Genomic DNA, 14,032 nt, shown 5'->3' with positions numbered 1-14,032 from the left:
TTGTTTATATGAAGTCTTCATCGGAGGAGTGCATGCTCTGAGAACACCAGCTCATTAATTCTTACAAGAGGTTTACAAGAGGTTTGTGAATCAACTCAGGAACTAGTAAATTATCCTTGTCACTAGTGGAGAAGTGTCATGGTGGGGGTGGCAGAGGATAAAGCACGCCTTATTCCCACTGTTAATGAGAGATCTAGGCCTGGGGCCTCGTACAGAAAAGAGTATCACAGAAGTGGGTTTCTTCCTTGGAACATATTTCCTATTATTAAAAAATTGAGAAGTAAATGGCAAACAGCCATTGAACATTCCCATTTTACTTTGTCTTCCTTTACATATCCTATTTCTAGGCAGAAAATATATTTTTACTTCTTGATGAAAATGCTTATGAAATATACAGATACATTATTCTAGTGCCTAAAAGGCATAAATTCAAGTAAATTTATACTGTCATGATTTGGGCTTATTCTAAGGGAATGATATTTACTATGACATTGGTGAAAAGAGGGAGAAAGGTGTGGTGGTGCTACTGTTGGAGGGCCATCAGAATAAAGGGGGGAAAAGAAAGAAACGTAGAGCAGATACTGATTAACCAACTAGCAATCTCACTCCAATGCCAACACCCCTTCTCAAAGCCATGCCTCCTTCTTGTAAAAAGGTACACAAGTAAGGCTTTTAACTTTTTTTTAACTTTCATATCATACTGCATAATTTTCTGTAATACTGTAACAGTTTTCCTACTCAAGGTGGGAGAAGTAAAAACAGAGATCAGTCAACTAGGGGCAGAACTTGTTAACATTTATCTGACCCCTTTGGCCCATAAACATATACCCCCACTATTTTTTTCCCTTTTAAGTCGGCATCATTTAGACAATTCATCTCAAGAACCTTCCTTGAGAACATCTTTAAACTAAATATCACCTTTTTTATTGTATACTATTGTATACAATTAAACACAATGTATTTAATGTATTTGTAGTGATCACTTATTTCTTCTGCCTGAGCCCCTTACCAAATACCAACACTATGACACTAAAATGAAACTTCTTATTTTAGTACCTTTCCCACAACTGAGGAAAATTCTAATTTCTACTCATTGTGCTTACACACACACACACACACACACACACACACACACATGACTAGATACAATGTTACTCTTTCACAAATTTTAGTAGTCTTATCCTAAATCATTTTTAAGGAAATTAACTTTTACAATTATAATTTATAATTGTATATTATAATTTATAATTACAAAATTATATTTTATAATTATAAATTTTTAATTTATAATTAAGGCAATTATACTTACTTGTTAGGATTATATTCCCTAGAAATCACTTGTTCTTTTTTTAAGATTTTATTTATTTATTTGACAGAGAGAGACATAAAGAGAGGGAGCACAAGCAGGGGGAGTCGGGGAGGGAGAAGCAGGCTTCCCACTGAATGGTAGCTCATGCCAGGCTAGATCCCAGAACCCTGGAATCATGACCTGAGCCGAATGCAGATGGTTAATGACTGAGCCACCCAGGTGCCCTAGAAATCACTTTTAACAAAATGTGTCCTCAAATAGCTGTGGCTAGAAGACATATTATAGTTCTGGACTGGCTCTTGATAGATTAGTAGGTTTTCTCTGTTGTATTAAAAACAGATAAAGTTAATGATTTTTTGGCTCATTCAAGATAAATTCTTACACTGAAAAGAAAGTGTTAGTCTATTGCCTCTAAATAAGTCATTTCAATTTAAAACTGATAATACTAAAGGCTTAATATGTCATTTTTCTTATTTAGTAACAGTTAACTACAGTTTTATTTATACTTTGAACTACTACCTTTGTGTTAATGAAATTACCTTACCATCCTTAGATCCTTATGTCAAAGTGTCTCTGATGTGTGAGGGTCGAAGACTAAAAAAGAGGAAAACAACTACAAAGAAAAATACTCTAAACCCTGTGTACAATGAGGCCATTATTTTTGATATCCCTCCAGAGAATGTGGACCAGGTCAGCCTCTCCATCGCAGTCATGGATTACGATAGGTACGTACACGTATTTCTCACTCACTGAAGAGGCATATGCAGTGCAAATTCAACTTTCCAGGTTATTTACTGCTCCAACAGTTTCAATTTGAAATGGAAGAGGAAAAAATTATTCATTCAAAATTTATTTTTCCCATGTTATACTATTTCTTTTTTTCTTTTCCATAAGAAGCCATTCTTAAGTTGAAGGACAGGACACCTGGGGCTGGGGAAAGAGTGGTGCGGAAGTCCTACGGAATCCATTACAGAAAGCACAATTACGACGTCTCTTTACAGTAACAACAGAAATTACAATCAATGGAGTCTGTTTTCCCAACTAGGCTGGAATATGCATATCCTAATTCTTATCCTAGCTCTATCATTAACTGGCTGTGTGAAAGGGCAAGTTTTGTAATCTCCTTGGGATTCACTTTTCCCATTTGTAAAACATTAGCCTAATACAGAGCCATTAACAGTGAGTATTAAGAGTGGAAGGTGAATAATGGCCATAGGGACACAGCCTTGATGCCTTCACATCAATCTTAAAATGTGCTTTGTACGTTATTCTTTCAGCTCAGTTTTTAAGTCAATTCTTTCACAAAATAAATTACAAACTCCCAAGTGCAGCTCTGCTCTTTCTTCCCACTTCAGCTCCAGCTTTGCTCTCACACACTTGCTTTGTCTGAAATGTTATCCTGCTCTGTGTATCTCATTCCACCCAGTCTTCACAGCCCTGCTCAAGTCACCCCTTCTGTGTCTTTCTCAGCATCCCAACCTCTTCTTCCTCTGAACTCATGTCCCACTAAAGGTTCATATCTCTTATTTGGCCCTTGCTATATACTTCTTCGTATTGTTTTGCTTTTCATATTTATAAACCTTTTGGAAAGGAATACTACATGTTTAACCTATAAAATTAGCATATAGACAGTGTCCTGCTATGTTTATTTTGTTCTAATGTACTCAAAAGGAGTGCTCCATTTTATAGTATCATGAAAATAGTAGTAACAGGACCCTATAAGCTAGAGTAATTAATATGCTATCCTCTGGCTCGGAGTTAGAAAATGAAGCTCTAAAAAGTTAAATGATTTATACCATCTATTTGCAATTAGTTTATATCACACTTTAGGGGGGGAAAAAGCTGTCACTATTTTGAGAGAGAAAAGTCTTCAATTAGTCAAAAAACCCAAAAATTGTCGAGTGTTTTCATCAGAAACCTCTGTTCTACTTTCCAAAAAATTATTCCTGTTGCTTTTCACAGTGATTGCAGGTAGATAAAACAAAGTATTAGTCATGCTGACAATTTTAGGGAAATAGATCGTGACAATATATTGAAGAGAAATATTAAAAAATTATTCCTAAAAATATGCTTGTTTGGGAAACTTCATATGGAAGAAACATGATAGTAAACATTTAAATCTACATCAATGACAGGAATAAAATAAAAAAATGTCCTAAGATCATCTCAAAAGTCTCCTTAGAGATGTCTATCAAAAGAACCCTATATTATGGACGTTGGGGGGGTGTGCTGTGGTGAGTGCTGTGAAGTGTGTAAACCTGGCGATTCACAGACCTGCACCCCTGGGGCTAAAAATACATTGTATGTTTATAAAAAAAATTAAAAATAAATAAATAATAAAAATAAAAATAAAATTTTAAAAAAAGAACCCCATGGGAATATCTTTAAATTACGTTCTACTCTTGAGAAGCAACTTAGCATGTGCACACTTGAGTCAACTGTCTGGATTCAGATCCTGCCTCTACCTCTTACTGTGTACTACCGGGTCCCTTAACTTCTGGGTATTTAGTTTCTTTTTCCATAAAATGAGATGATAATAATGATACTCATGATCATAGTGTCAGAATTAAGTGACTCAGAACATATACATTACTTATAAGTGTATAGCTCATAATAAGCTCTCAAAAATATTAAGTATCACTGTTATTTTGACTTGTTGCTGTGAAAACAGGAGTAGAAAATAGGAATGTTGTGCACTACACTCCGGTACTCTGCAGTAGTAAATCAAATTCATAGTGCTGAAGATAGCCCTGCCCTGTTTAATTGTCGTACAAGCAGTGACACATGCTGACCTACCATGTAGAATCAATTAAATATGATCATTTATGCAAGAATGTGAGTACTGAGCTCTTGATAAGAAATCAAAGCATCGTTATAAAACATGAAGCCTTGTGGAAAAAAACAAGATCTGATTTATAGCACTTCAAGTTCATAGTACTGCTTCTAAAAAGGAAATTCAACAATATAGGTAAGACACAGCCGGTATTTGTCATACTATTTTATTGTAAAATGTGCTCAAGTTACAGAGAACCAAAATGGTTTGTGTGTGCTCCTTTTACAAATCCATATTTGAGTGCCAATCCTGTGTAGGAAATTTTGTTTCCTTGAGATTTTTGGTTTTGGTTTTGTTTGTTTTTTGTTGTTGTTGTTGTTGTTATTGCTGTTTTTAGAAACAGAAGCCACTGTTGTCTTTATAAAACACAGAATTGTGCTGCTGCTGTTGCTTGCTTTTACTTAAGATTTTTGATTTGACCTAAAGTAGTTTAATCTGCAGAATCATTTAGAACCTATCATAAAATCTGGTGTTTAAATCGTGTGTTTAAAATGCTGCTAAGATATGCAAAACTCCGTTTATTTTTGAATGTTGGAATGAAAGTGTGATATTCTCCAAATCGTAGGGTAGGTCACAATGAAGTCATAGGAGTGTGTAGAACAGGACTGGATGCTGAAGGTCTTGGGCGAGACCACTGGAATGAAATGCTGGCCTATCATCGAAAACCAATAACACACTGGCACCCCTTGCTGGAGGTATGCTGTGGTTCCCTGGCATCTACTCTCTTTTTTATCTCTTCAGCTTAAGCATTATTTATCTGCTACCATGCATCTGTCATTTTATATATTCACCTATTTTTTTTATACCTTGCTCTTACTTCCATCCCGTATAATCTTTCATCCAATATTCAAAGTTCTGTGTGCCCTGTAGGATTTTAGAAACTACTAAATTTTCTCGGTTTGATATTCCTTTGGACAATAAGCTCAAAAAAACTGCAAGTCTGTCATTTTCTTTACATAGCCTGAAAACTTCTATCAGTGATTGATAGAGCAATCAAGTAAATCTTTTACCACCTGGAAACTGAATTTTGTTGCTTCTCATTTGTGAAAACAGCCACCTCACCTAAACTTCCCTAGAATCCCTAAATAGAAGTATTATTTTCTAATATGACTCCTCTATGGAAAGGGACAGGTATATCTCCCAATACTCAAGGCAGTAAGTAAAAGTGTTCACAGATTTTTAAAATATTGAGACATCAGATTACCCGAGTTCAAACCATGGCTCTGCTGTGTGACTACATATTGGAGAACTTTGGGCAAGTTCCTTAACCTCTCTACACTTCTGCTGTTGGTGTGTAACAATAGCAAACTCAAAGAGTAAAACTAAATAAAATGCCAAATTTTAAGTGCTTAGCACAGCGTTTGACATAATGTTACCTCTGATTACAACTACTATTAATAGTTGTATGAATCAGGGCGCCTGGGTGGCTCAGTGGGTTAAGCCACTGCCTTCGGCTCAGGTCATGATCTCAGGGTCCTGGGATCAAGTCCCACATCGGGCTCTCTGCTCTGCAGAAAGCCTGCTTCCTCCTCTCTCTCTCTCTCTCTCTCTCTCTCTCTCTCTGCCTGCCTCTCTGCCTACTTGTGATCTTTCTCTGTCAAATAATTCTAAAAAAAAACAAAAAAAAAAAACCAAATAGTTGTATGAATCAGAAGTATCAATACTTCTGATTTGTCAGGATTTTTAGCCTTTAAGTTAGTTGTCAGTCTACTTGATACACCAAGTGTTGCTAGATGGAATGACTTCCTTTCCCAAAGGTGACTGCTGGAGACTCTTGAGGCATCACAAAGTAAGTCTTTTATGTGACCTGACTGAGAGGTAATGCAGGTTGACGAAAGGATGTGCGATAGATGATGAGATTCCTGCAATTCAGTTAAAAGCATAGCTATGATAGCCACATAGGAAGTGAAGAATACACTGCTATCTGTTCATGTTCTGCTTCTTGTTCTGGCATTAAGCAATGGCTTAAATGGGAGAGGCAGCACAGTGTAATTAACTAAATGTCAGTGGGCCCAGGTTCTCTTCCGCTTATTCGCAAAAGTGACCTTGGCTGTGTTACCCAGGACATTATAGGGAGATTTTGATGAACACTGTATGAACACTGCATGCTCAGGCAACAGAGGCAAGCTGTTCTATGGATAAGAGATCTGCTCATAGATATTAATGTCCCGAATCTTTATCACACTTAATTTAATGTAAACACAAACATAAATTCACATTCACGCAGCACATTCCCCTAGAGTGCATCAGAAGTACAAACAAGTGTATTCAGCAAATCTTGGGAAGCGGGGTTTCATGTCAACAGTGTGTATTGTCTAAAGTATAAAGTATATGCTACTTCTCATTATACAATCACTATCCTTTTCCTGCTTCTTAACTTACTTTCATTTAAAGTTGGAAAAGCAAATATTAATTCTAAGATTCTAGACATGAGTGTAAAGTTTGCTGGGCAGAGAACCACACTGAAAAGTGATGTGGAATCTAATCCTTACTCCTCTGGCTGTCTAATCCTGAGCAGATCACTTGTTCTGTCTACAGTTGCTTTTCTCCATATTTAATGAAAATAGAAAAGCATGCTCCTACTGACTTCACAGGAATTATGTCAGGAGAAAAGAAACAATGTGAGCAAGAATGTTTCATTAATGAAAAGACAGGGCTGGTACAAGGTATATTATAATTACTTATGACAGTTTCATAAGCAGCTATGCATTTATTTGGTGAAGGGAAGCTCTGGAATAGGCATGTGTTTGTGTCTCAGGACATGTGAACACTTTTCAGTCATTGTAGGATACACAGGAAGAACACGCTACAATATGGGCATCAGAAGAAGATCCCAGATATTTTTCTAGCAGCTGAGTATCAGAGGACAAATGGGACTAAAAGACTATGTAAATGTACTTTCTCCAGCAAGTAGCTCCTTTTTTCCAACTCCTGCACCTACTTTCATTGGTCAAACAGAACATATGGACTAGAGATCTAAGAACTGGCTGGATTTTGCATTTTGGGAAAGTGGTGAGTGTATAATTGTATGTTTTATTGCCAGAGAAGGGATTAAAATGAGAAAGGAACAATTATTTGAAAACTGGGTAAGTTGGTGGGGCAGAGACTAAAGCGTTATTTAGAAAATTGGGTTACTTCTACCTAGTCAAAAGTTTATCCTATTGTAATTGAACTTTTTAAATACATGTAGTATTTAAGGGCCATGAGAAATTATTCTTCAACACTCATGGCTCCCATTACCCAGAATCAGTTCCTCTGGTCTCATTAGTTGCCCCTATAAAAATCATCTCTCCCCTTAGAACAAGTACAATGCAGTCTCTTATGCCTTGAGCCTTCTTGCTCTTACCTAGCAGTCACCCCCACTACCACAAACCATCTTATTTGACAGTAAGAACTAAAAGCCTATCATAAATGTGAAATGAGTCTGTAGTCATGAATAGTTGTGTGTACCGTGTTGCTCTTCATGCCATTGTGTATCATACTCTGCCTACATCTCCATGAGATGTCTGTGCCCCATCATGTTGCCCGAGAAGGTGGGTTCTAGGGGACAAGGGGAATTCGGTCTATCTTCTCTTCAGAGACTAGCATCTCATGGGTGAATATGCACTATTAAAAGGTAGCAGCAACTACCCACTGTATTATTTTTTGCACTAGATTATGCATTTTGAAATTATTGTCTTTCAGTTACCTGGCCGAGCAACCAGTTTTGAGAGTCAAGGATCCTGTCCATCTCCCAAACCACCTTCCACACCATAATGCCTCCAGAGTAAAGACCATTATAATAAGGAACAAGGACCCTGTGCTCATCAGATCAGAAAAAGAGTGGAAGGTTTGATTTCCTCACTTAAAATATATCTTGATAATGAACAAACTTGACGTATGATTTTTCATTTACTTTTTTTGGCTGTTCATTAACTTTGGACATCTTGATAAATTTTACTTGAATACAAATACTCCTTATTTGCATAAGGCATTTTATTCTTCATGTCATATGCCTATTAGCACAAAGAGTGTTTTCATAAGTTACAATTCTTTGCATAAGTAAAGAAATATGTTCTTTTAAAAGAAATCTATACTTAAATTAAATATAGTTTATGCTGCTATTGTATCAAGTAGCACATGTCATGTTATGTATGGTTTTGGATTTTGTTACAACAGTGTTAATCTCTAGTTGTGTAGATGATTCGTATAAACTTTAATGGAAGTTCTGAACTTCACTTACACAGAATTAAATCCTTGCACAATCAAATTCATGTTACATATCTGATAACATACTCTTTCATTCTCAGCAAATTACATCCTTAGTGAGGTTTGGCTCTGCTAAACTCACAAAACTGTCTCTCAAGCTCATTCTTTAAAACATATAAACAATGCTATAATTTAAAGAACAATTTGGAATTAAATTTAAGAAGTAATATTTAGTAGCTGGAAAATGGAGGTTGAACCATTTGGGCTACCATTTTATACTGTCTTAATGTTACATTAGTTCAAACATCTGTTGAACTATTTAACTGATACTTATGTAGCATTAGTATTCCTAATGAATAGAATCAGAAACTGTTCATTTTTTAAGTGTTTGTAAGGTTCTCAAGTACTGTGACATATATATTTTGTGACATGAAACTATCACGTAGATCCTGTATTTCTGATAGAACATACTAACAGACACCAAAGGTACAATAAATGCCTGTGCTCGTTGTCAACTAGATTGTAAATAGTAATGGTGACTTTAAAACCCAATCAGAAACTAGTCACTAGAATTGGGTATTTCCTAAAGACGGGATGACTTATTTTTCAGAAAATTATATAAATAAACCATAAATAACATAACTTCCACATTTAATAAAAATAAAAATATTTCTAAAGGCCCAGACCCATAGTCCTTTTATGAAAGGATCAAGGATCAGGCCAGGAGTTGTAAAAACTATGCAAGTGTTTTTACATGACAGGACTTTCATTTAAATCAGGTCAGCTTTTTATTGTCTCACTTCTGGGCCCTATCAGAAGATATCCATATTGAATGACCCCATTTTTTTTTTTTTTGAGATATATACTGTGGATAGTGCATATTTCAAGATTATCCCTAGATAATAGTGCATATTTCAAGATTATCCCTACATTATAAAAACATAGTCATCAGAATGAGAAAATTTTATCAGCAGTTATAAAATTTTGATTTTAGTAAAATATCTTATTTCTCAATATTAAAAAAATTTTAAGAGCTGTGAAATTTTGTTTGTGGCATCTGTCATATGATTGCATTACTGTTAATTAACATGTAAATATTTTACACATTAATATTTTAAAAGCAAACACTATTCCATAAAATTTTTCAAGAATATCTGTATCATCCTAATAAAAACAAGTATTTCTAGCTAGCATTAGCTGATAGAAAATAATAGAAGGAACCTGTTTGAAACATCTGTTTACCTTATGAAGCCTAAAAGAACCATTTGCTATAGACAGAATGACGGAAAATGACACTTCCATTTTGGAATTCGTTGTTTTACTAGGAAATAAAAATTGTCAAATGGGAAGACAAATTATACTCTTAATAAAATGACATTTTTGCAGACAGTTGTTTTATTAGTAGATATCGCTGCAGTTTGCTATTAATTAGCAACTATATTTCCCAAGCATAATAATTATTTTCATCTGAAAACATATTTTAAGGACTTTGTATGCATTCTTAGAAGCTCTTGCTTTTCTTTGCCTCCTATGGAGAAAAAGCCAATGTTTGTGATGAAAAAACACAACCAACCAGCCAAACAGGAGACTTTACTGTGGGGATTATGGATTAAAATACAAATATGTTTTTAAGGTAATTTTTAAAAACTGTTTCCTAGGGCTTAGAATAAACTTATCATACCCAATATTTGTTAACCCTGTGAGAGAGATTAAGGAGAACAACCACAACTATCTCATTTGATGCATGAGGGAGGTGTATCCTCCTCCATAAAGTGTGTTCATTTCAGAGGACAGTTCATGTAAATATACATGTATTTCATGGAATCTACCATTTTCAATACAACACACCCTCATGCTACACAGACACATCCATGCAAACTTATTTTATCCTCCTGTGTGTGACTGAAGATGGAATGTTTTTAATTTCACATAATGAACACCTAATTTCAGGGACTATTCAGGGACTGGTCAAACTGAAGTCTAGGGAAAGGGAGCAAGTGTTGATTCATTATGTAACAATACTAATGTTCTTTTTGGGCTTTTTATTTTTTTGTGTATTTTACCTGATTTGCTAAGTAATCAGGGGAATGAGGTAATTGAATAATGAAGAGTACACTAATGTTTGAGGAGTGTACAATCTTCTCAGAAAAATCTGAACGGATGCTTTTTTTTTTTTTTTTTAACAGTGGTTTCTTAATAATAAGTTTCATGACGGTTTTAATTTTCTTTGTTAGGCTAGCCCTGTTTCTGGTACTTTGTTTCACATGTAAAATCTCACGATATTAATACAGGCACAGTTCAATAAAAAATATCTTTAGGACTATGCCGGGGAACTAGAGATGGGAATGCAAAGCCAAGCATCCACTTTATTATGCAGTTTTGAGGAGTGTGTATGTGTGTTCTAGTTACTGCAGGGAGATCACTACTGATCAATACTGACTCAGGTTTTAGATAAAAGCAAATAAATTTGAATCTATTTGATTGTGATATTTAATTATCATTTCCACCTGTGTTTATTCTCCTATAATGTTTATTATTTTAAAATTTTGCAGACTCAATAAGGAGCTGTCAATCTCATAAGACTTTAACTTAAAAATTAATTGCTTTAAAAATGAAAAAGCCAAACTTTCATTCCCTTCTCAACTTTTGCTATTCGTAAAACAGAATATAACTTAGTTCAGAATGAATTCTCAAAAGAGCCAAAAGCTATTAACAATAAAGGTACACAAAATCTCAACTTTGAACACATAGTCATTTCTATACCTCTTTAAAATAGTACTTGATGTTATCTAAGTAGATATATTTTCATGGAATGCAGTTCCATCTGATTATTTCTTGCCACCTTAGTTTTGATTATTACCAGGCAATTTAATTACTTGATAACTGAAACAAAACAACAACAACAACAATAAAATATTGTTGATAAGGAGTTAAAGTCTTTCAACCTCTACTAAATCTAAAGAAAATGTGGAGATCTGTTTTCTTCACAACTTGTTCTTGAAGTAGCTCTGGCTGTCCTGATATACTTTAATTGATCTAAACTTCTATAGCTTTTAGGCTAAAAGTATTGCTGCTAGTAAGAGATGATGCAAAAGCATGAAAAGTAAAATAATTTAAAGTGAAAATCTACATAAACACAGACTTTAAAGCACATGAAAATAAAGATTATGAAGGCAAAATCGAAATCTCCTTTGTACCTTCAACTTTTAGTGGAAAATAAATCCTCTAATACTGCTTTAAAAAGCTCATGACACAGAATTTTAATAGTTCCTCAGTGACATGGCTCAGGATATGATTCATCTGAACCTACTAAGACTCATTCTTTAAAAGAAAATAGTGAGTTTATATCTTACATAGGAAACAGCTGATTAATCAAAATTCTGTTTCCAATGTATTACTTAGTGATGCTCTTTAAGGTAAGAATTTTCTATTTCATTAAAAGACTTTTACTATATTTACTCAATTTTATGTTAGAGTAAATGGTAATTTAATAAAAGATGCATTGGTAATACCTATCATTCACCATTAACAGTTAACCAAAAAGATGTGTATTTGAACAGTGGCAGTAAATTAATATTCAGTTCAAGTGTTTTCTCATCAAAGTAAAAAGGTGTTTTTGTTTTCACCCTGTTCATCAGGGAAGTGGGTAACCAAAGGTCGCATTTGATGGCATGAAAATATCATGCTCTAGAAACTTAAAAAGACAGAGCTAAATTAAGCGTTAAGGTAAGGTTTAGGGATTTATTGAATGCAAATATTTTGAATACTAGAAATGGTGACTGAAACAATAGTAGGTGTTTATGAGAAAAGATAGACTTCCTTATACTTGAAATGACTTAAATACAGTCCTACAAGGAGGTATTCATCAGAATAATTCTATTTTTATCTACACTCAAACACTGGAAATGACTTGCTGTTGACAGATCTAGAGATACTGATAGTATTTATATGGAAATGTTTTCATCTCCAGTAATATCTTCTGAGCTCACCTGGGTCATAAGAACCCTTTCCAAAGAGCAAACTATGCCTGATCTTATGAAAGGGTTAAAAATAGGTCATTTTCTTCAGAAATTTTGTTGTGATTTACATCTGCTGTGCACAGGATCTTTATTTACTGTACAGGGTGGTGGATTTCAATTATTCAATTTCATATTTTTCTTCCCTTAAAAATAATTTAATGTGTAATGAGGTATAATATATAAATGAATGAAAAATTGTTAAGAGAAATAAGTCTCAATGTTGGACGGTTAATGCATTTGATTTTTGTTTTTGTTATCTATTTCAAAGCTGCTTTTGTTTTGTTTTGTTTTGTTTTGTTTCCCAGTCTGAACTTCAATACAGAGAGTGTTTGGCGATGATTTTGCTGTAGAATAAAGTTTATGAACCAAAAGCAACAACAACAAAAACACTATAATCTCTAAGGCTATGGTCAAGCTAGCCACAGAATCGGTCTCTATAAAAGTTGCATGACTTACTCTATTTGTAATATTTATATCTACTCTATATAGATCATTTTGTGGGTTTTACTTTTTTTACTTAAAAAGACCCTTTAAGCTTTCCATTTAAAAGACAGTAATCTCCAGAATGGATAGCTTCATAAATTCTATCACTGTATAAGAAAGAAGCAGGTGAACCAGCTTTAATATACAAAACATTTACATTTATAGTTTTTTTATAAAAAAAATCCAACCCAAGTTCATGTCATTTGCGTTGACTTTCTATTGACCTTTCCAAATGAGAGAAGTGATGGGTTCATCAGAAATATATGCATAAGTCATAGAACACATTGAAGAGAGACCTTTTAAAATGAAGAATCAAGAGGTCAAAATAGAAAAGAGCTGCCTCAATGATTCAACTAACAAATACTTCAAGATATTTGCCAATTATGCTAAATAGCCAGAAAACACAAAAATTTTTCATTCATACATGATATTGAATAATTTAGATCCATCGTATTTGATCTTTTTTGGTATCCTTCAGTATTGTTCATAAGGTGACTTTTTAACTGATTTGTGATGTACTATGTAGCCATTGTTCAAATCAGTATCTTTAACTTCCGTATTATAGAGGAGAAATTTTAAAATCTTTTGAAATTCGTGTTTCAGGTTTTTGTACATTGTAACCAGCCATTTGTGAAACTTGACCGCATATAATTGTATTACTTAGAACAAATGTTTTGCAACCACATTTAAAAGATGTTATACATTTCAGTATTTTTACAATGTCTTCTTTAGAATGCGTGGGAACATATTTGTCAGGTTCAGATGAATTACGTAACAATGAAACCTCAAAGCTGTTATGAAGTGTACAGTTTATGATAACTTTTGTAAAAGAAAATGGAAAAGCACTTGAAATATAATTTTACTGTTTCATATGTATTTTGAAAAATAAATAAAGCGGTTATAAATTATTTTTGTCTTTGAAGAAAATACTTTTTAAGATTTAATTTTGAGACCTCTGCATTGCTAAGTTTTACTCTAGTAGTCATTGTTTTTGCCACTCATTAGAGAGCAGTGTGATACATTTATCAATAATTCACTATCTGGATCAACTGAATGTATCTTAAAAATCTCACTTAATACACACTATTTTTTCACAAAGCTATTAATTTAAAGTCCTGGATTATCTCCATTGAGGAGTAATGAAACATTTATTAATCAAGTGTTAAAGAGGTAAGTACTACCTACACATATTAGCTACAT

At 34.0% G+C, this 14,032-nt stretch overlaps 1 protein-coding gene across 3 annotated transcripts in view; it reads left to right on the top strand.

The window, feature by feature from the left end:
- Positions 1–13,740, top strand: part of SYT10 (synaptotagmin 10) — a 70,028-nt gene extending 56,288 nt beyond the window's left edge. The window contains exons 5-8 of one of the 3 annotated variants that reach the window (XR_014313860.1): positions 1,863–2,034; positions 4,708–4,837; positions 7,827–7,971; positions 12,655–13,740. Coding sequence is in view for 2 of the 3 variants with exons in the window: in XM_082739029.1 (XP_082595155.1) it covers positions 1,863–2,034; positions 4,708–4,837; positions 7,827–7,898 (374 nt within the window). In the remaining variant the exon portion in view is untranslated. Of the gene's footprint in view, positions 1–1,862; positions 2,035–4,707; positions 4,838–6,920; positions 7,029–7,826 lie in introns of those variants that run through there. The other 2 variants (XM_082739029.1, XM_082739030.1) reach the window with 2 other exon arrangements.
- Positions 13,741–14,032: the final 292 nt, after the last annotated feature.

Source organism: Mustela nivalis (assembly GCF_964662115.1).
Source record: "Mustela nivalis genome assembly, chromosome: 7".
NCBI lineage: Eukaryota > Metazoa > Chordata > Mammalia > Carnivora > Mustelidae > Mustela > Mustela nivalis.
This window is presented reverse-complemented; position numbering and strand designations above follow the sequence as displayed.